The 22,598-nt window shown below is 39.5% G+C and overlaps 2 protein-coding genes across 6 annotated transcripts in view; both read right to left on the bottom strand.

The window, feature by feature from the left end:
• Rpb7 (DNA-directed RNA polymerase II subunit Rpb7) overlaps positions 1-22,598 on the bottom strand; it is a 525,952-nt gene that overhangs the window by 6,098 nt on the left and 497,256 nt on the right. For 3 of the 5 annotated variants that reach the window (XM_067120360.1, XM_067120392.1, XM_067120382.1), the window contains 5 exons: positions 14,556-14,665; positions 11,136-11,226; positions 10,350-10,469; positions 4,365-4,430; positions 3,837-3,908 (listed from right to left, as the gene is read on the bottom strand). In XM_067120360.1, the coding sequence (XP_066976461.1) occupies positions 3,837-3,908; positions 4,365-4,430; positions 10,350-10,469; positions 11,136-11,226; positions 14,556-14,611 (405 nt within the window). In that variant the 5' untranslated portion in view covers positions 14,612-14,665. Of the gene's footprint in view, positions 1-3,836; positions 3,909-4,364; positions 4,431-10,349; positions 10,470-11,135; positions 11,227-14,555; positions 14,666-18,342; positions 18,380-18,503; positions 18,781-22,598 lie in introns of those variants that run through there. The other 2 variants (XM_067120351.1, XM_067120371.1) reach the window with 2 other exon arrangements.
• LOC136843179 (uncharacterized) lies at positions 20,298-22,117 on the bottom strand. The gene is made up of 4 exons (XM_067111254.1): positions 21,679-22,117; positions 21,062-21,543; positions 20,872-21,006; positions 20,298-20,387 (listed from the first exon to the last, which is right to left on the bottom strand). Exons 1-4 carry the CDS (start codon positions 22,115-22,117, stop codon positions 20,298-20,300), a joined length of 1,146 nt encoding a protein of 381 aa, XP_066967355.1.

Raw genomic sequence — 22,598 nt, 5'->3', positions numbered from 1 at the left:
TGGGACCTGGAGGGTGCCGGATTAGCCAGTTTGCCGGATTAGTCATTTATTAGGCTAGAATACACGAAATCCAGTAGCTAAGCACCTCATCTTAGAATTAAAATATCCTATAAATCAGTACAAGTTGGTTAATAAAGAAAAGACAATTATCAAATACAGGTAGTGCTCGAGTTACGATAATTCGACTTACGATATTTCGAGTTTACGATTACGATGGGGTTAGCAATCAATACCGGTACGAAAATATTTAGGAAATATGTTTAGAATTCGCGCAGGCAGCAGGTACAATCAGTCAGCGAGAGAGACCAACTTACAATAGAATAACTTCTTTTCCTCCATCTCTTTATTCCATCTGCTAGTTAAAAAAGTAAAAGAGAATGATAAAAGTATTGTTAGTAACGTTATACTCTTGCGTAAATGCATACAGCCATAAACAACCGAACGGGAAACTGTTGTTTTGCTAATAATCGTATTGGATAACAAATGTTTTGCTTGTATTTCAACCAGCGTACGATAATACACAATTACCGTATTTATGTTACAAATGACGTTAAGTACTGTACAATAGGACCAATATATTTTTTACACTATACCCTTACTCACTTTGGAGAAAAGATCGGCAGGGAAATATACTGCTACAGTAACTTAAAGCTGTAAGTTGTAGCTGAAGCTGAGAAAACAATGTTCAAGCTGCTAATGACTATAAATTATCGTGCATCGGCAACATGGATGAAACTTGACCATAAATAGAACTGGAGAGAATGTATTTCAATCAAAACTACTGGGCATGAAAGAATACAAATTACTACTGTTTTCACCCTGATAAAAGATAAGTACGTAAAGCTCGTGTATGATGAAATCAAGAGAAAATAGCGAATGGAATCTTGATTTTTTTACACAAAACAAACATGCCCCCAAACGGCCAGCCGCGATTCCCGTGAACGTCATATATTAACGAAAAAAATAGCTAAATTAATTTCACAACGAAACGTATTTAAGTTATATTTCGACTTAAAAACACTTCATATAACGAAAAATATCCGTGTCCCAAATAAATAAAGTATCCATATTCATTTATGCTAACTAGAAGCAAGAAAAGCACTTTGAACTTGTTAAATGCGGCGAAATAAACACCACGATATCATTCCCCAAACAAAACACTGATCGCAATTTATAATACAAAAGCAATATTAGAATATAAGCAATTGGAAACAATGGAGTAAAGCATAACTTTTTAAAAGATCTATGAAAAAGTTGCACATTCGTTATGTTGATGTTTGTATAATACTGTTAATATGTGAATACAGTTCAGTATAATGTATGCTAGGCTACCAGTTTGTTGATGCAGCACACTGCGCCACCAAATCGAAGCGGTCGGCGAGCGAGTTAGCGCAGCGACCCGGGAAATTTGAAAATTAAGTGCGGAAACACTGGAAATTACTCTAGCCGAAATTTGTGCCGGATTACTGATTGTTCCGGACTACTGATGGTCAACCTGTATTGTCTTATCATTATTTCCCAAGGTACTTCTTCCAAATTGTTAAGTGGCATTTTATACTCCAGTTTTTTGGACGGATCATTAAAACCCCTTACTTTCAATTCCAGTATTGGCTCTCATGGGCATACCTGTTCTATCTTGTAATATTTTTACTTCGATACCGTCTATACAGTACAGCTAAACCGACCTTTTGATCTACTTTGATGGTCATAACAGTTAACACATGGTGTTCCACGATTCCACAGTTTCATGATTGCTATAGATGAGTACCCACATTAAGTACAAATTTTACACTGATAAAGCATAAGCACATATGATTACACTTCTCTATTTTGTCCTAGAATTTTAATTTTCGAAGGCAAATTTTTCCACTGAATTTTATCTAAGCCACTTTTAAAGATGGTTCTTCGTTTTTCTTGCTGGGGATGTTATAGATTTCACAATCTTTAAGTTGCTGAATCTTCTTTGAGGAAAGTCACAGATGATCTTTTCATTAATCTCTTCATCTGTACTATTCACACAGTCATGCCTTGTTACTCGAACAAAAATATTGTCTACATGTTGATCACCAAATAATTTCCAGACTGATTTTTGCTGGTGGTTTAAACCAATCATTTGTTTCCTTTTATTAGTCTAAATGATATTTCTTTTGTTGGATATCTGGTTACTAAATAATTTTCATTATCTTCATATATTTCCAACACCAGAAATCTTGACCAATTTTCAATTCTCAAAGAATCAGGATCGGGAATGGTCTAAATTTTCCTTTCTCTTTGGTCTGCATATCTGTGTAGCTTAAGTGACTTACATGCTACTCCTTTTTTCAGATTTGAACTTTACAGAGAGGCTAATGAAGTGTCGATTTCCAACATCTGATGTATTTAATATATTCATTAATGTTGATCATCAAAATTTTGGGGGGTATTTTTTCATGCCTACTATAAAGACAGACTTGAAAGATGGTATACGCCCATTCTTTTGGCCTCCCCTAGGGCTTACACCTAGATATACACAAAGCTTGTAGTGCTTTCAGGGTCATCAGTCCATCAAAATAGGATCCAGTAATATAAGCAAAACTCAGAACTAGACTTTAACTTCACTCAACCATGTTGGTAAATTGAATTTTACTGATGAGGAAGCATGCTATCCAGCCTCACCCTTGTTCATGTTTATGGCAATCAAAAATGTAGTTCAACGTCTTGCAAGGGTCACTGGTTAAAGACTAGATTCCAAAGGACATCATGGTAACTAAAGGAAGCATCTATAAGTTGTCTTCATACAATAAGTAATACTTGGTAAAAGGAAAAGGGTGTATGTAAAGCAAGATAAGACCTCTTCCACAAGCAATTACTGTAGTTGTTTTCCCTGCCCCTGAAAACAGTATCCCTAGGAATGAAATACTAACCCATAAAACTATTGTTTTCCAAGAAAAATTCCTCTGATTTTTAACATTTACCATTTTTTAGCCAACATGTATGAATACTACTGACAGTGTACATTGTGTGCTCACTGACCAATACTCAAAATTCCTTGCACCTTTAATACAGCTCCAGCTGCTTTGCTCTAGACATTTACTTTTCATCCACATAATTGGCTCTCTTCCTACCTAGCTACCCAATTTATCATTCATATGAGCAACCATTCATACCCAAGAAGGATATTACCTTGTGAAGCTAGTTTCCATGCTTTTATCAACTATGAGAAAGTGAGAAGAAAGAATTTAACAAATGAATAAAAATTTATATCTATCAAAATATTTATCAGTAAATAAGAAATAATTCAGTGGAAATTTTTTAGTCTCTTAGTACCTAATTACAGCACATTGGGTAAACAAAATGGCATTTTCACTCAAATACTGAAAAATTCATAAAACATAGTCTAAGGGGTCACTAGCACTATCAGTGCACCTCACACACAAAAGCAGAATAATGATTTTAAATATGCAGTAAGAGACAAACTCACTAAACTTCATAATTCAGTATGGGCAGCAATGCAACAACCCATGATTTTCCATTACATTTCTTGCAAATGTGAAGGTAATCAGAAAGGCAGTCTTGATAGTAATTCAAAATGGAAGGGTGGATAGAGATGAAAGACCAAATGAAAAAGAAAGGTAATACAACCAGCTTCATTAACAAAAGTAATACTCTCAGTGGATATACATGAAACAAGAAGAGCAAAAGAGTAGAGTGATTCTCCCACAAGGAATGTTGCCCCAATTGTCTCAAGCAGGGAAATGGGCAGTTTAAATTCTTAACTGTTCCAACAAACAAGCCTGGGCAAAACTAAATTAACATAATACAAACACTAGTACATAGCATCTCGAAAAAATACTTACAATGTCAGTAGCATCTACCCTTGTGCCCACAATTTTCACTCGAATTTCATCATCCTGCTGTATAACAACTTCCTAGAACAAATACAGAAATTATACCATTAAGTCATAGCCAAAACCTGTGACTGCTACGTTTAGCATAAAACTATGGACCTAAGATGAAACTGAACAAAAGGAGAATATCACCAATTAAAATACAGTTTCTTCTAACAAGTACAGGACAAGTATTTTCCTGAAAAGTCCATTATAATATGCTCAGCAATATTCATATTTTGTTTACTTTCTTTTTATATTGCTAGAACTTTTCACAATAGCAAAAGCTTATAAAATGCTTTTCATAAGTACAGAATAAAATAGCACACTAAATGTAAACTGCACTGAACAGCACAATGAAAAATTCAATTTGCATCTTCTAGTAACTTACAATTTTATTCTCCAGACCCAAAAAAAGTGCTTTTTATTTGGCCATTACAGCATGAACATTTAAGATGCTAATATCTGCAAACTCAAGGCATTTTGATTTACACTTACCTCATCTCTGCTCTTGTAACATGGAGGGTTTGAGTTAGGATCAAACTCCAGATCTTGAGGGATGGACTGCAAAGGACAAAGATATATTTTGTAACCATCGACCTTTCTTTAATGTAAATGCTAACGATGTTCTTCCCTATACAAAATCCCATGTTGTTGTGAATAACTGTTAATTACCTAGGTGTTTTTCATTACTAAAAATTAGTTTAAGCACGCCTTGAATGGTCAAATTTTTACAATCATATGGCTAAACTTTAAGGAATGGATTTTTCATGAGGGATAAAGAATAGAGTAATACTCTTATATGAAGTTGGGAAACTAGATGGCAACAGACCTAAAGATAAAAAGTAAAATATAAAGAACTGTAGCTAGAGACCAATGCAAATATTACACTCTAGGAAAGGCCCCTAACTGGTGATGTTCTTACTGGTATAGTCATTATAATTGATTTTTTACATAAAATATACACTTAGCCTAAGAGAGGTTTTAAAGCAACCTGCCTCTATGAAGCTTTTCCTTTTGTTGTTAACACTAAAATGTAAGCTATCTTAACTTACTACAGTACAAAATTTAATGAAAAGATTATTACCTTCAAATGAAAGTGTTTGTGTGCAGCTCATTACTGTACTGCAATTACTATCAGCCTTCTGATCACAAAGTACATTACTACCAAAAACTTGTACATGATGCACTTTAGGACAATGCAAAGGTTCTTTGCATCGTCCCTTAAGCCCATTATGGCTACATGCCAACATTAACCCTTAAGGGACGGTATAATTTATCAATGTGCAGCACCCCAGACCAGGGAAACTGAGGTCGGCAAAATAAAAAAAAAAATCACATCAATGAAAAGAGATTGACACGTACATTCACACTGTATAAATGAAAAAATTCTAAAAAATTCTCCCCTACCTTCCACGAGAAGTTGAAAATGACTATTTACAAACCCTTGTGGGTTCTCAATTACAAGACAATCGTAAATTTTACCAACTTACATATGTTTTTTCTAATAAATAAATTTATTGTATTTTGTAAAATTATTATTACTGCTCACACAATATCAAAACAGATAAGAAATAAAAGCAGTAACAAATTTTTGGCATATTTGTTGTAAAATACTCACGTAAATTTACGAGAAGGAAGATTCAGTAACCTTTGTTTACTTTTGCATGCTTTTTCTAATATTTCTTTGCAATTTTCTTTGTAAAATTACATTTATAACCGACATACTATCGTAAAAAGACAAAAACAAAAAACAACAGCAACCCCTTCGTATATTTACAAGCAAATTTACAAAAAGACTCATGTGAGAGAGAGAGAGGTGCAGTACCGTCCCCCTTGAAGTCACAAGCATTACTGATACTGGCCTAACTCTCACGTCTGTATAAAAGTTGCCATTAGTGAATTTATAGCATATAGAAGTATTGGCACCTTTGTTTCGAATCATTATTACCATACCAGTGGTGCGTAATTCTGCTTCACACTGAAGCTCAATCTGTCCACCTCCCCAAACCTGTTTTTCTTTACACTGAGGCTCAATCTGTCCCTTAAGGGTTAAAATATCACAAATAATCAATATAATTTGTATTTTTCCTAGAAATACAAGCATGAGGTCTTATATATCGATATTTCTTTGGTGAATGGTCTGGTTGTTGAAGCTTTGGGAAAAGCTAGTTAACTAGCAGCAGGTGAGTGTGGGGATGGACAACCCACTAAGTGAACAGCCTTACTTTTTCCTTCAGCAACAGAGACAAACAAGGGGGTGATTTGCAGTTGGATTGTGATAAAAAAAAAAAAACTTTAGGTTCGTATGTTTCAAAAACTGCAATTTACCTTTGAAAATTTTAAAATGTTTCTTCTAGAATACAAATATTAATCTTCTTATATGGAGACTTACTCCTTAGGTGGGAGCTATTGTCCAGTCATGACTGGTGGTGATGTCCCACCAAGCAATGTCAGCTTCCTGGTCATGTTTGGAGGGATGACTCCTGTATCCACCTGTACAGTACATCCTGGCATACGTGATGTTGAGAATGACAGGGCTCTGTGCCAATGTATGGCTCACTTGTAACTTTTACTTTTCAGAAATTAAGAGAAATTAGGTTTCCAGTAAGAAATAGGTAGACCAGCTTGGAAGGTATCCTCTGCCAACGCCTCTCTTCCTCTCGTTAACCCTTTTGTAGCGGCACGCATCCTTTGATGCACAGTAATGGTATAAAAGGACTAACACTGTGTATCAAATGATAATCCTTGTTTTGTGCCACAATATTTGAATGAATTTTGCGGGAAAACATTCACATCACTTGAATGACTCATAAATGGCTTTATGAAAGAATAGTCTCTCATGTGATTTCATGGGGGAAGGTACTACATCTCCCCATCCCAGTAGATCTCAAATATATTTGTCGGGATTGTTGCTGGTTTTAGTTCTTATCTTTTACAATATTTTGTGTGCTGTAATTTAGTTTTTTCAAAATACAGTACAGTACAAAAAATATTAGAAAGAACAAGTATAACGCACTACAAGGTACATCTCGCCATTCCCAGTACATCTTGTATAAAGCTGCCCATAAATATACTTAAGGGACTGTTGCTGGTTTTAGTTCTTATCTTTAACGACGTTATGTAAGCTATACTTGTAATTTTGCAAAATAAATTACAGAAAATATTAGAAAGAACATGTATAACTCACTAAATTTAGCATATTTTTATGAGTGTCTCAGAAAAGCGCCCCATGCAGGGTTGGAAGTATTCACTTTCAACTTCCTGTGGCAGGTATAGAAACATGAGAATTTGTAACTTTTTACACCATGAGAATTGCTTATCTTCCTCTTTCCGCTGATACCCGTTTTTTTTTTTAATTGGCAGACCTGAAAAATTGCCCGATCATGGGGGTTTTACTATAATATGTACTGTATAGGCTGGCCCGTAAGGGTTAAAAAGGGAGTCATATCTAGCCCAATCAGTCAAAATGCAGCTTTTGGCTGCTGGGAGGAAGATGGAAAGAAGGAAAGAACACTAGTAACATTTCTCTCAGTCAATCATTCACTGCTATAAACCTTAGGTAAGACGCTGCTCTATCACTGTGAAACTTATCCCAGGCAAGACTGTTCAACATTCCTCAGAAGTGTGGAACAAGTGCTTAGGCAGAATACATGGGAAAAGGCTATGCAGCAGATTAACTGCAGAAACAGAGAGAGCTTAATCTGCTGAACTATAAATCCAACTGGAGTGACATCCCACTGGTGACAACCACAGATGATGTCCCACTTTCCCTAATAGATGTCTGCCATAGGTTCTCAACAGTAGCACCACAACATACCTTGTTGCATGGTCACTTATCATCAGGACTGAGTGCCACAGCAACTGAACCTAGATTTCTTGCAGAGCCAGGAGTGCTGTGCCCATCTCAAGAATGATGTGCAGTCTGAGAACAGAAGCATCTCTGGGGGAGGAGTTCAGCAGAACCAAAGAAGGTCCTCCTTCACTTCAAAGGAAAGAGGAGTGTTGGAGGACTGACAGCTGATGACCACTATTGCTTTAAACATTACTGAAGTAAAAATACGTGGATAAATATGACAAGTGTCCAAGAAGGATTTACAAAGTTGAGCTGGATGTCCCCGAATCTGTTCATCAGGGTGTTTATGGGAGACTCCCACCCCTACAGTGTTGGTCAACATGCCCAGGTACTTCATCTGCTATTCAGGTAGGACCAGAATTTTTTCCAGTTTACTGTGATCCCCAGATTGTGACAAAAGAAAAGAAGTCAACCCAATCCTGGAGCAATTTCATCCTGCAGGATTCCAAGATCAGCCAACTGCTGAGCTAATATAACAATCATGTCAAAATGGGTAACCAAGGCCTAAACTGACACCAGCACGAACACCTGGGAGGCAGTCGACAGTCGTAAGGAAAGTGCTTTGGACTTATAGAATGCTCTGTTGCAGAAAAAGCAGAGCCACTTCCTAGAGATCCTTCAGATCTATCAAAGGCATTAAGTCATCTTTCTGATACAGGCCAGCATGGAATGTGGAGTTTCCACTGTGAACGTTGTTTGACAGACACGCACTTTCAAAACAGAGAGGTCGATGAAAAGTTTCCTTCCAAAGGTTGTCCTCTATACCAATATGAAACTGTAGAACTGAGAGTAGTTGTTTACAACTTCTACACCACGGTGGTACTTTGGTTGACAGAGGAAGAGACTAGGAATCCAGAAAAGTAAGACAGAAAAAAATGGGAGGGTGTCAGTCTTTGAAAGGGAGTCTGTAGCTATCTAAAGTTCACAACAGACTACCCAAAGGCTCTGACACTGTCACTGCCACATTACACAATGGTGTAACAGGCATCCCCCTACTCTTAGCAGCAGAAGAGCATCATGACCTTTACTGAGCTTCCTTCTCTTCTTGCCTCCCTTCCAGGCCAAAACCTGGATGGCAGGCTGGAAGGGCAGGGAAAATACCTAACCTAACCTAACCAAAGGAAGAATAATGTTGGGAACATGATCTGACCTTGGAAAAAGTCTGGCTTTTTCCAAAGTATGATGTTAATGACACTGTTGATCCTGAGGAAACTGTACAGTGGATAATGTAGCCCTTAGTATGAGTTCTCTGTTTCTCCACAGCCACCTTGACCTTACTCTACCGGAGGGGTAAGGAGGAACCCAGAACTGTTATGCTCCTGAGCATGAGACCTCTCTCAATTGTAACCTGTCTTGACAAGAGGCCATGAACACTATCAGGCCTTTTCAAGCCTAGGTTAGTCCACAAGGTTATGGATCAGTGACAACAACCTTCAGAGATTTACCTTCTCCTCTAAAGGGAGCAGGTCTCAGCATCCTCAAGGATGTAAAATTTCTACTGCCATGTCAGGGGCAGAGGAAGGAAGCCTGACAGATTGGAGATCAAAATATCTCTTCTGGAATGCCTCCCACAAGTGGAGATCATGGCAACTGAGTTCTAGGGGGCAGGGGGTCATAAATTTCAGTAGAATCCAAAGAACCACAAATTGGCTCTTCAATGTAGGGGGAGTTTAGGTAGCCCAACCCTATTCATGCTATGAGGATGATGACATGTCCAATGAGTCCCCGACACTAACTCATGGTCCAAAGGCATAAAAGGTGACTGAACTTAAATCGCTTTTGTAGCCCTGTACCTAAAAAGGATGCTGAACCAGCAAACAAGGATCCAAAAACCAACTGAGGCAAGCAAGTGCACTTCTTCCATTAGGCAGGCAACCAAAGGGTACACTTAACGCATTCAAAAACAGAATACATTCCAGACTTCTGTAAGCAGTACATACAGAGGGTCTATAGTTACAAGTGAGACAGGTGTAGCACACATTCAAACATGCCCATTAATAACAAATAAACAAGCCCTAGTAGTCAACAAATCAAACCACAAAATACTCCAACCAGCTACAACAACAGTGCTGATGAATTGAGTTCCCGTCTGTACAGCAGCTACAGAAAAAGTGATGCTGTTTACTGAATCTATATGAGTCCCACATCCTCCAATTTACCTGCAACTGGTTAACTACTTTTTACAGAGCTTCAACAACTGGACCAACTTTCATCAAGGTATGTCCACACGGAAGACAAATTTATGTGTTGTGGGAAGAAATCTCTGGTAATTATGTGAAAAGTTTCTAATGAAAAGAACTATTCAATTTCCCTAAAACTCGGGAGGATTATGAAATAATTAGACATAAAAATCATAGTAATGAATTCAAAATCATAGTATTGTGTTCAAAGAACAAATGCATGATGTTTGAACTGACATAAAATGAAAGTTAAGTCATTATTTAGTATCTCCAGGGATTTAAAAAAAATCAAATTACACATTATATTTTCAAGCTTAATTGTGGTTGTTACAAAAAAAAACCTGAGACTTTTTACTGCTTGATGTGAACAAGTAAGGCTCTTCAGAATTTGTAAACCTGAAATGACAAAATTTCACAATATTTTACAGAACTTAGGAAATAACTTACGTGTCTAGATATAAAGCACTGCATTGGGCCAATTTCACAGAAAAGGCCAATTTTGTTGATCTGAGTCACCACAGCATCTAGGACTTCTCCTTTGAAGGGTCTAAAAACAATGGCTTTGTACTGAAAAAGTAAGACTTTGGTCAACCAACATTCATACAACTGAACTCTGCCACAGAACAAAAAAAAATTTTCAAGACAACACTGATGATTAACCTGTCAAATTTAATATCACAAGACATAAACAACATAATCTAAACATTTTTCTGTTCATCAGATCTATCAGGAAATGAAAAAAACCATTCATAAATTGTTCATTGTGTCAATTTACACTAAAGGGGATGAAAATGAAATGACCAACAATATCAATATACCTGTAAAAATTTTTAAAACCAGATTACTGATCTTACCATTATGCAGGACTTCATAATGCTCTTTACAAGCTCTGGGTGCAAAATCTTTACTAAACCAAGAACACAAAGCGTGATGGAATTTTATTTAATGTAATTCACAAGGGAGGCCATTTAGATACAATAGAAAATAAACATAATTATACCAATTAGCTTAAGTCTGCAAATTAACATTCTAAACAATTTTAAATACAAATAAATGTGCTGTACGACCCAACATACTCAGCTATAAAGATTATGTTGTGAACTATACAATATAAGAACTAGACACTACTCTTACCGACATCCATCAATACCTTATTTTTTTTAGTATGGTACCATTCTATGGAAAAATTTTATAATTTCTATTACAAAGTAAAACAAATTCTACTGTACTTACTTTTATTGGATACAACACAAAGCCACGGCCAGACTGTATCATACCAGCTCCAATGTGATCAATTGTGGTGACAGCTATGACAAATCCATATCTGCAAGAGGAAAAACAGCATAAAGAACACTCATACAAATCGAAGACTCAGCACCTGTACTTGAAGCAAGCTCAAGCAAAGAACTTGAAAATTATTTCAATTTTACACAATCTTCTTTTTCTGCTGCTTGGACACAATTCTGCAATTAGAAAAAATGCATTGTTTTCCATAATATCTTATATAAAACTTGTGCCGTACATTACATAAAGTACTGGACTCCTTGAAATAAAAATGATCCCAGTCATCCTTTGTCAGGTAGTACTGAGATCTAACCAGAGCAAATATGTCAATCACCTTACATTTTAACTTAGTCTTTGGTAAGATTGTCTTTTTTTTTTTTTTCCCCCTAAAATTACCATTCACTTGTGTGAAAAGCACTGCCTTATTAAAGCTGAACAGTTACTTGTATACAATGGTAAGTAATGTGAAAAAGGGATCTCCAACTGGAATGACCAAGTATTGTGCTGTACTAAGTCACGATATGTTGTGAGCCCTCTTGAGCATTACGGGTCACGCTGCAAACTGGTCCTACTAGCTTGGTAAGGCATGTCAAAAAAGACTGGCTCATATGAAGTTAATAGTAAGCTGGGAAGAACAAGAACTGGGATCCAGTCACCCATCCAGAATGCCAAGTCTACTAAGAAATGCAAGGTACAGCAGAATACAAAAATGCTTGATGTACTTGATGTAATAATTATATTTTTGTGTTACAAATTTATTTAGCAGAAATTTTTTCTCATACCATGTGCATTTGCAAATCTTCCTCTTTCCAGAGATGAGTTTTTTTTTTTTTTAATTGGCTGACCTTAAAGCTTCCCAGTCTCAGGGTATTGTTAATTTGTATATTTAGCCTGGTCTGTTAAGGTTAATGTGGTTTTTCTGTTTATGCCAGAGAAAGCGAATCCAAATATTTCTATAACAGAAAACAGACAGACAATGAGGTGGTCCCTAGAGTGTTTGTAAGACATCGCCCAATGCAGTTCAAGGGTTCTATGCTAGAGAGGAGAGCAGGTCAATCACTGGGGTTTCAGTTTCTATGCTACATGTGGGGATCACTCCTTCTCTATATCCTGTCACAAGCAGCTGAGCTGATATGTCAATACATTCTAACAGCCCTGGATGTATATGGCTGACAATTCTTGAGTACACACACCTGAGATGAAGGAGCCCCTAGGGATGTGCCCAAGCCTCCTCCATTGTATCTGAGAACAGAAGCATCTTTGGAGTGGTGGAAGGGGGCTTCAACGAAACTTCCACAAAGAGGTTCCTGTTGTCCAACCACCTGTTAAAAGAAATGGAGACAGTTGGAGGAGTGACAAGGCACTTACTGTACATGAGACTGTGACTAAAGAAAAGCCAAACCCAATCACAGAGCAATCTTCGAAGCACCATAACAAATGGATGCTGAGCAAACAGGCACAACCTGACACTAATATGAACACCAGTGGGGCAGTTGGCAGTCCTAAGCAAAACGCTTTGAAATGATTAGACTGTCCTGTTGCAGATGAAATGGAGGTATTTCAGAGTCCCGATGTAGGGTATCTGAAAATTCTTATCAATAAGGATTATCAAAAGGACTGAAATCACACACACACACACACTGATAAAAGCTTGAATGGATTGTGAGGTTGGTTTTCCATCATGAATGGATTGCAACACATTAGTCCAGAGGAGAGGTCAATGACTGATCTCTGGCCTCTTTCACCTTCATCACCATGATGAGGTGATTGTAGAAGCCTGAGTAGTTCAGAGCAAGATGGAAATAATACCAGTCTGTGAGAAAGGGGAGGGTGTCAGTCCTTGAAGCTAAGTATAACTAACCTAAAGGACAGACTACCCCCCACCACCTAACACTGCCACATTACCTAATGGGGCAAAAGGCATCTTGCTAGTCACAGTAAATCCTTGTGAGGAAGAAGAATACTGGGAACCCAGTCAGGCCACTGACAAGGTCTTATCTTGTCAAAAGCCTGATTTCAATGATGTAGCTAACCCACAAGGCTTGGTTACCGAAGGAACCTTGAAGAAAATTGCACAATAGATAATGGAGTCCTGAGCATTAGTTCTTTGCGCCTCAACCTTGGTCTTCAGGAAGAGTAAGGATGAATGTTTATAAGAAGAGGACCACTCCTGGTCATGTCCTATCTTGAAAAGAGGCCACAAGCTCTGTTATGCTTTTTCAAGATTGGCCTAGACATTCTTCCTCGCAAATTAACATTTGGATTTTGCCATCTCATCCTCCAGAGAAATCCCCCAAAAAAGGCAAAGTCTGTTATTGTGTTGAGCCACAAGTACAAAGAATATACAATGGCAACTGAATCTATGGCTTCTACTTCAAAAGAGGAGAAAGAAATACTCAAAACATGAAGTCGTTCCAAATCCAGGTTGTTTGTCAGCCCAAAGACTGATTGATCCATTAGTAAAGAGGTCTTGTTATCCTCCACAATACAGTATTTCCATTTCCTACTCCCATGTCTGAGGTGGGTGAAGCAGCTCCGCGTTAATGGCTGAAGGAAAAAGAATTCTCCAATCTAAGAATCAGATAATCTACCTGCTCCAGAATGCCTCACGCATGCAGTAACCTAGGCAACCCACAGTGCACTCTGGGGAAAAACCTAACATAAGATTGATGGAGGACACTGGGTGCTAAAAAATAATAAAAGATTTTGGAAATTTAAGGAAACTAAAACCCACTGAAAAGCAATGTACAGAGCAAGCTAAATATGTCATTAAGATGAATATAAATGATATATTACAGGCAACATGAAATGAAAATAACCCCCAAAACTGGAAAGCTAACTCTGAATAGTTTGAAAAAACACTGACAGTGGTCTTAACCCAGTAATTTCAATGGAACATTGAAATAGCCTATCTCTATTGTAATTTCATAAGCATAATACAGGCAGTCCCTGGCTAATGGCTGGGGTTCCATTCCTGGCTGAGCGCTGCTAACCGAAAATCGCCAATAACTGAAAACCGGCAATAACAGTGCCAATAAACTGATTAACGGCACTGTTAACCGGTTATTGGCGCCGATAAACTGCTTACCGGCACCAAAAATCACTTGCTGGCGCCAAAAATCCAGTTAACGATCACTAGTAAAGCACCGTAACACTGAAATGCCGTTAGCCAATGCTGCCGACAAGCGGGGACTGCCTGTACCTCTAAAGGCTCTCTCTTGACAACGAGAGACATGAACAAACCCATCAACATTTATAAGCTTCAACATCTTGTTGTCAATCATTTTTATGTAAAGAATAAATATTTATGGGGTGAAAATAAAAAAAAAAACCAAATGGAAAGTATATGATGTACAAAATGTAACTTACTTTCCTGTGCATGTTCCTTCAACTTCTGTAAACAACATCTGTCTAACTGTATCCATCAACTGAGGACCAAAGTATCGTGGGTGAAGCAGAATCTCATGTTCAAGTGAAATCTGAAAAAATGCGAAATTAGTGCTAAACTGTACACTGTTACATGCTTTTATTAATTTTTATCATAGTGTACAACAAAAACTTGTAAAAATAGCAAATTTATTAAGGTAACTTTTTTTTTTATGAGGCATACAAACCAGGGTATTCTCAGAGCAAGCTGGTGTGGTTGTATAACTCAATAACAAGGTAGTTAACTGGTGGTTTTAGGGAGAGGGGGGGCAGACTACCCTTCACTCACCTTCTATTATCAGCCACTTCTCCTCAGACCACTGGAACAATGCAGGGTTAAGGTAGGATTGTGAAAAAAGGTTTTGGTTTATATACCTAAGAAAAATACAAATTACTTTAAAAAAACCTTTTATATAGGAGACTTACTCCTCAGGTGGGAGGTCATCTCTGACAACTTACAAGTTGAAACCAACCTGGCATTTGTCCTGCTCCCAGTTGTGCATGCAAACAGGATACAGTGACTCCTTTAACTTTAAACTTGGTCTGACATGACAGTAATAGGGCACTGGGTGTGAGTGAGCCTCATGATATCTCCCACTGGGGAATTCAAGTCAGTGTTGGGTTCAGAATACAGCACTACTTCACTGTAAGGGTGGAGGGAGGTGCATCTTGAGATGTATGCCAAGACTGGGTGCTCCAAGTGTAGTTACCTATATCTGGTCCAACTCCAGCAGGTACTTCAGCCTAGATGCTGCTCCAAAAATTATAATGAAGGGAAGAAGGTGAGTCTAGTCACTCTAGCAAAGAGTAAGTCTGAGGGTGTGAATGTAAAGTACTCAGGCGAGATATTTTTCTGTCCGAATGTTGAGCAACCACTACAGGTCACAAGGAGAAGGTACCTTGGAACTTGTCAGTGACATCCCACAGTAAAATGAAGTAAAGGATGTCTGTCTGGCATACACAGACACCTGCCCTCATTACCGGCTGAACCAAAAAGTTTTTTCAAGAGGCTATGGATGTCCTCATGCTCAACTCCAAGGGATCTCATACGATTAAAGAGAAAAACATCCTCCTCAGAGAAGTTGTATGCCTTTTTGTTCACCTCACAAAGCCAGAAAAAAAGGGTGCCCCTAAACACTTCCTTCATGTGCTTGTCTGTATTAATAAAAGGGCACCAACACTCTGGACACAAAGAACATGCCCTTTCATAGTATCTTATGCATTGCATCAGTCATCATTAGGGTCATCACTGATATAGTCTTGAAGGGAGGAAATCCAGAACCTTGAGCAGCAGACAATGGTCCTGTTTGTGGCTCTTCCTCCTCCTCTTCTTCTTTGGCGGCTTTGTCAAAGTCTAAGAAGTCTGCTTTGCTTCCTGTGTGTCGTCGCCTTCCGCGTTGCTGCCAGTCGTAAAGTGCTGGTAGTAGTTGTGCCTTCTGGCAAATGATCTTGGTGTTGAGAAGGATGTTCTTCTAACAGCAGTCCTTTATCAATACCGCCAAAGACAACTTCATGGTCTTATCACGCACGGTAAAAACTGCTTTAACACTAACATAGAAGCTAACACTCACGGCCTTTCTTATCTACACCTCTTTCTTCTTGATGTACCAGTCATGTGCAGGCAAAGGTTCTTTAACGAAGAGTGACCACTACTTTTTAAATGCACCCACTAGCCACTCATCATTGAGAAGAGGTCTTGCAGTGTGCATCAAACACTAGGCCTACTGGTATGCTATATGTACCTCTTGTTTTAATGAAAATAAATTAGATTTCTCATAAAAATAATGGAAATCAAAGGGTTTTAAATATTAATTATGCAAAAATAATTATATAAGAAATTTTCATTTGAGTAACAATGGAGTAAAATGGTATATAGTAAAAAATTTAGGCCAAATATTTTCAAGGTGTAACAGGAGGAAAGTGTCGCAGTTGCATTATAAGACAACTGTTAGGAGAGGGTGGAAAGTAAGATGGCAGAGAGAATATGAAAGGAGGCACAGGTTGCAGCTTGGAGCCAAAAAGATGCTGCTAAGAACCTCAGTAATGCCTACAGTGGTGCACTGATGGTACTACCCCAACATGGAGTCATCTGAGTAGGCCCTGCTAGGTTGTGCCCATTTTTTGTTTGGCAACAAATAAATACCTCATAAGTCCCACTCCAGCAATTTCTGAACGCCTGCTGGATTATGGGATTTTTAAATTTAATATCAGTTCTCAATATGGAAGTTTTTCCTGAGCTGTTCTTAGGTCTCCTCCATAGTATACTTAATATGCAAATCATGCTAAAATCTATCACAAATTTACTGTTACTGAAACATTTACCAACAAACATTATTTCCCACTTGGACTCTTGTCTTGGTGCGTTGTGGGTAAGGATGGTTAGCATATTTGGAACATCTTTTTCAATTGGTAATGTAAGTACATGGACAGCTCTGAAACCTGACTGGTTCTCTTATTCTAAAATTCTGCAATTAGATGGGATTTTGGAATTCAGGAATTGCTTGAAGAAACCAGCCTCAGTTCCCAGCCTAATCAAGGTCCCTTTGGGGCAGATGTGTAACTCTTGTTCCTTGGAATATTTCGATTTGAAATTTTTTGCGTGTTAAGGTTTCTGACATTCATTTCAGAAGCAAATGTTTTAAAAACACTGTACCCGTTATATCCTACAATTGTGTTACCAAAGTGGTAAACAACAGTTCTGGGTGGTGAGAGGAAAAAAAAAAAAGTGAAATACAAGGAATTAATCTAAGATCACCATGTTACTTAAGCAAGTCCTAAATCTGATTAAGATTCAACTTGATGAACAAGTTTAAAGTTACCCCAGGCACTTGGTCATTAAGGACACAATGATGTAAATTAGCCTATGGGTAAAACTGAAGACTAATAACAGCACCCCTCTGGTTCAGTAACTGCTAGATTTTGTGCAAATTGGGTGCCATGTTTGTTTAGTACCAGGCTATGAACGTAATAACATAAACAAAGGGTAGTACATATCAAAAACATACACAAAAGACAACTATCAAAAGCATATATAAAAGACATGTAGGCTACATGTACAAAAACATAAACAAAAGGCAGTAAATATTTCAGTCAGCAACTGGCAGGAACCAAGCCGCAGAAGTAGTCTTCAGTTTAACCAGATTATGTTTGTGGGGTTGTTGAAAGGGGGGAAGGAGCAAATCCACCCGACCCCGTAAGGACACGACACCCTAAAGGAGGTTAGGTCAAATACATGCTTATATTTCACTAGATATGTTTTCCAACACTAAAACAAAACTGTTTCCTATTGCAGTCCCAAATAACTGTAGTGTAAGGGGAGGGGGTCCAATTTCTCTACAACTGCTATACCAAAATGTACACCAGGAACATTCAAAAAACACATGAAAACATACGAAATGATGCATTACTTCTTGTTGGCCTAGTTCTCACCCACTAAATTTCCTTCCATATAATGGACCATGTATTTGTTCAGTGAGGAAAACTGAGGCCCTCCAACTGTCATGACTAGATCTTTTTACACTAGTCTACCATGACTAGGGTAATCACTGGGCTGAAATAAAGAATAATATTATTAGCATAGGATAGGCTAATCCAAGGCCTAGGCCGGGGGAGTTCGTGTCGTTGCGGCCGAGGCACGTTTACGTGCAAAACGGGCGCCGTGTTTAGTACCTGCCCCTTGGGGATGTACGTAAAACATAAAACACTGACGGTAAATACCATAACGTCTTACGTTGTTTTGGATGTTAGGCTACGGCCAAAACTACCGGGACCGGGCCGGGGTACGTAGCACGGTTTAGCATTATAAGTCAGCATGTGGTAAAACACGGTTACCACAGCTTTAGCCGCATAACTGAAAATGATTACTGAAATATGCTTTCCAGGATATCTTACGTGATAAAACATCTCGGCCTTGAACTAAATTTCCCACAAGAACGTAATACTTTCCAAGTAGCCGCTTCGGAAATTTTCTTCTTCTTGCGCCGACCGTCGAGTTGACGTTATGGACTACTGGTACGGTATACTATAGTAAGATCTGCTTTGTACCACAGCGAAAAGCTGTCTGACAAACGGAAAAACTTTCCGAACAGGATCAACGTATATATATTAATTATAATTAATGTGAATGAAATCGGATTATCTGCCACATGGAACATTAAAAAAAATAACCATCGACAAACTACAGTATTTTAAGAAACCACGAGCGGTAATTTTTCGGGAGACTCCAGCCAGCCATTTCGAAAGACCCCAGCTAGCCATTTTTGCATGAAAAACCATTTTGGGATTTCCGTGCAAAAACGGCTAGAAAATGATAGGGCACTAAAAGAACCTAAATATACCAACCTAACGTACCCTAGGGGTGTTTACTGGTTACAATTTTGCTGTATTAGGTATGGAGGGCGTTGGGGGCCGGTTATTGTCTTACCCTATAAGCCGTAATTTGATTAATTAGTTTTCTCTATTATTAAGCATTTGCGAAAGATATTTATTGAGAAGATATTTTTTGTTTTGATGTTTTACCCAAGAAAAATATAAATCATAATGTGGGAGGTGGCTGAAGTTTTCCGAAAAATAACCACACGAGCATCACCAAATATAATAACCTTTTAGGTAGTTAACAATAGCAAAACTAGCATAAATAAATAAGGACGTATACAAAAATTCTAAGTTGGACTTGCGTGCATCATATAGCAGCACTAGTTTAGCCCCCTCCCCCGCCAAAAAAAGCATAAGGAAAATCGCGTTAAATCACAGCTTAAACTAGATACCTCTTTTTAGACTTGTGCAATTGTACTTTCAATCTAAAATGAACAATATTTATTATATTGTCATTCTGCAGACAGATTCAATGAGCGACCTCAATAACGTGACTGGAGGCATTTTCAAGGTAAGATTACTTCTTATCCAGTTCTAGTCTGCCAAAAGCAAAGTAGGAGACCAGCAAATTAATTTTCGTCTACATGCATACGTAGAAGCCCACAACTCGTTACCAGAGTCCTCTCAAGCATGTTCAGGCGAGAACAGCTGCTAAGAACAGACTATCCACACGACACCAGCCCCAAACCTACCATCTTTCGAAATGTGAAAGAAAGAATGAGTTACAGGGATCACCCCAGCTGTCTTAGCGGTATCCAAGTCGTTAAGCCATGTCTCAGCAACAACTAGCATATAAAAAGATTTCTCATTTATCATCTTTCCGATTTGTAATATGTTACCACTGAAACAGGATAATTAATTCACCGCACTTCGAGACACTATCATTTGTATTTATGATCTGTATTTGCCGTTATTTTCCTTGTATTTCCTCACCCGAAGCTTTACAGTTTTTCGTATTCACCCAACGGTCGGTTTCTTGTCTTGTGATAAGTACAATTCGTATGCATGACAGCATTTGAACTATATTCCTTCGTGACATGATAACCAGCACAGTTACCACAGACTCTCATTACCATTATATGACTAGCATTCCTTCTCAAGATGTCCATACTTCTGACAGTAGAAACAGGCTAATACATGATACCTCTCACATATGTTATACGTACCCCAATGTGGCACAACTAATCTCCATTATTTTGAATATCCTTTCAAACTGAAGACTTTCTTTCAAACTGAAGACTTTCTCACTCTGTAAGTGTTATGCTAGTGTAGATGTTATGTACGCCGTGTAAATATCAGAACATCTCTGCACTATTGTGTATATCTGAACTTGTCTACCTTTTTACGAAGTGGCTCCTTCCACGCCGACTTGAGTTCTCGTGGGCCTCCTGTGTTACTGCACTTTGGGAAGTATATTACATGTCGTACACGGAACATTTGTTTTTTAACTGGCTTAAAATATCATTTTCTTAAAAGTCCTTCTGCTCATGTAAGGTCTAAGAAATGTCAGAAGTGAAAAACCGATCCTTTATTATTCTCGACAGGTGTTTATAATACGGAAAGCGGACGGAAAGGTAGCGGGCGACCTGAGGCACCCCCTCGCCCCCCGCGTCCATACGAAGGTTGTGTTGTTTGTGTTTGTTAACAGGCATAAAAAGACATATATAATGCGTTACAGAACATGTAAAAGTCAAGTACAGTGGTGCATACAATGAGATACATAAAAAATCTGAAATATCAACAAGTAACATATATGACGTGATTAATGTACGTATGAAGGGAGAAACATAAAAAGGAGAGGCGATTTGATGCCCTTACAAATACTCCCCCCCCACAAAGATAATGATTAGAGGAGCAATTATTGGATGAAAATAACATTAATCACGCAGACGCTGAGGCAGTTGGAGTGGGCCCCTGCTCCTGGAGAACTGTGGGCGTGGGGTGGAACCGACATCTGGAGTTGGCTCGATGTGTTTCCTGGGTCGCCCCGGACCCCTCTTTGGTGGGGGAGCAGGTGTGTCTGCGGGGAGGTACTGAGGGGGAACTCTGGGGTGCCTGCCTTCTTCCTAACATACTTCACTGTCCAACAGGAATGCTGGCTTCAGCCTGTCGATGGTGATCCAGTCTTCCCGCCTGTGGATGTCATGGAGGTATGCCTTGGTGGCCCACCTGATGACTTGGTGGGGCCCCCGGTAGGGCCTGGTTAAGGGCGGCCAACAGGCATCCACCCTGACGAAGACGTAGTGTAAGGCAGGTGGGCTGTAGGTGGTGGTTCTGTCTGTGAAGGTCTTATGGCAGGGCACAAACTTCTGAGTGAGTTCCCTCAACCTCGGGAGGGGTGTGTCAACGCTGTTCGCTAATGGCGGGAAGAATTCTATGGGGACGGTCAGTGTCTCCCCATAGTCTTTCTCAGCAGGGGAGGCGTCGCCATTTGCCTTTGGTGCGGTGCGGAGACCCAGCAGGACCCAGTACAGCTGTTCCTTCCACCTTTCACTGGTGCAGCGTGCCATGAGAGCTGCCTTAAGAGAGCGGTGCGCCCTCTTGACCATGCTGTTTGCTGCAGGGTTGTAGGCCCTTGTGCTGTGTAGAGTTGTACCCATCAGGCGTGCCAAGGAGACTCAGAGCTCTGACAGGAAGGCTGGACCCCTGTCCGTAGTGATGCTGTCTGGCACTCCGAAACGGCTGATCCAACTGGAGAGGAGGGCCTCTGCGCATGATGATGTTGATGCCTCCTCCATGGGGGTTGCCTCGGGCCAGCGGGCGGAGTGGTCTATGATAGTCAGGAGGTATCTGGCTCCTCTCGATTGCGGAAGGGGCCTGATGACATCGATGTGGATGTGGCTGAAACGGAGACGAGGCTGGGGGAAGTCGCTGACCCTGGACTCTGTATGTCGGGACGTTTTGCTCGCCTGGCATGGGATGCAGCTCCTTGCCCTCTGGCGAATGTCCTTGTTGATGCCATGCCAGACGAACTTGTTAGTCATGAGGCGCGCCATTGTGCGGCCTGATGGATGGAAGAGACCATGGACTATGTCAAACACCTGCCTTCTCCTCGAAGTGGGTACTAGGGGGTGTGGGCGGCCTGTACTGGTGTCGCAGAGGAGAGTTGTGTTCGAGCTTGCTAAGGGCATGTCTTCCCACTTAAGAGCCGTCACTGCTGTCCTGTAGTCTGCTGTCTCTGGGTCTGCTGCTTGTTCTCTTGCCAGGTCTTTGTAGTCGATGCCGAGGTGTAGGGAATTGATTTCTACCCTCGACAGGGAGTCGGCCACCGGGTTTTTCCTGCCAGGGATGTAGTTAATGGTGCACCCGAATTTGGAGATAGTGGTCAGGTGCCGCTGTTGCCTTGCAGACCAAGGGTTTGTGATCTGTCAGGATTGTGAATTTGGTCCCCTCCAGCAGGTACTTGGAGTGTCTCACAGCCTGGAAGATAGCCTGCAGCTCTCTGTCGAAGGTGCTGTAGCGGATCTCTGCTGGTGAAAACTTGTGGCTGAAGAAGGCCAAGGGCTGGGGAATGCCGTTCACAAGCTGCTCGAGTACTGCGCCACAGGCGATGTTGCTGGCATCTGTTGTCAACCTGAGGGCAGCAGTGGGGTTGTGGTGAGTTAAGGTAGT

This window comes from Macrobrachium rosenbergii, chromosome 2 (genome assembly GCF_040412425.1).
Source record: "Macrobrachium rosenbergii isolate ZJJX-2024 chromosome 2, ASM4041242v1, whole genome shotgun sequence".
NCBI lineage: Eukaryota > Metazoa > Arthropoda > Malacostraca > Decapoda > Palaemonidae > Macrobrachium > Macrobrachium rosenbergii.
The sequence above is the reverse complement of the archived record's forward strand: the minus strand, read 5'-3'. Positions and strand labels throughout refer to the sequence as shown.

Excerpts from the sequence above, each read along its gene's own strand:
- LOC136843179 (XM_067111254.1), bottom strand. The coding sequence starts at position 22,117 with ATGCCCTTAGCAAGCTCGAACACAACTCTCCTCTGCGACACCAGTACA. Across the intron at positions 21,544-21,678 it reads CGCAGAGGCCCTCCTCTCCA|CAAACAGCATGGTCAAGAGG; the intron begins GTTGGATCAGCC and ends ACAACCCTGCAG. Across the intron at positions 21,007-21,061 it reads CATTCCTGTTGGACAGTGAA|ACACACCTGCTCCCCCACCA; the intron begins GTATGTTAGGAA and ends ACCTCCCCGCAG.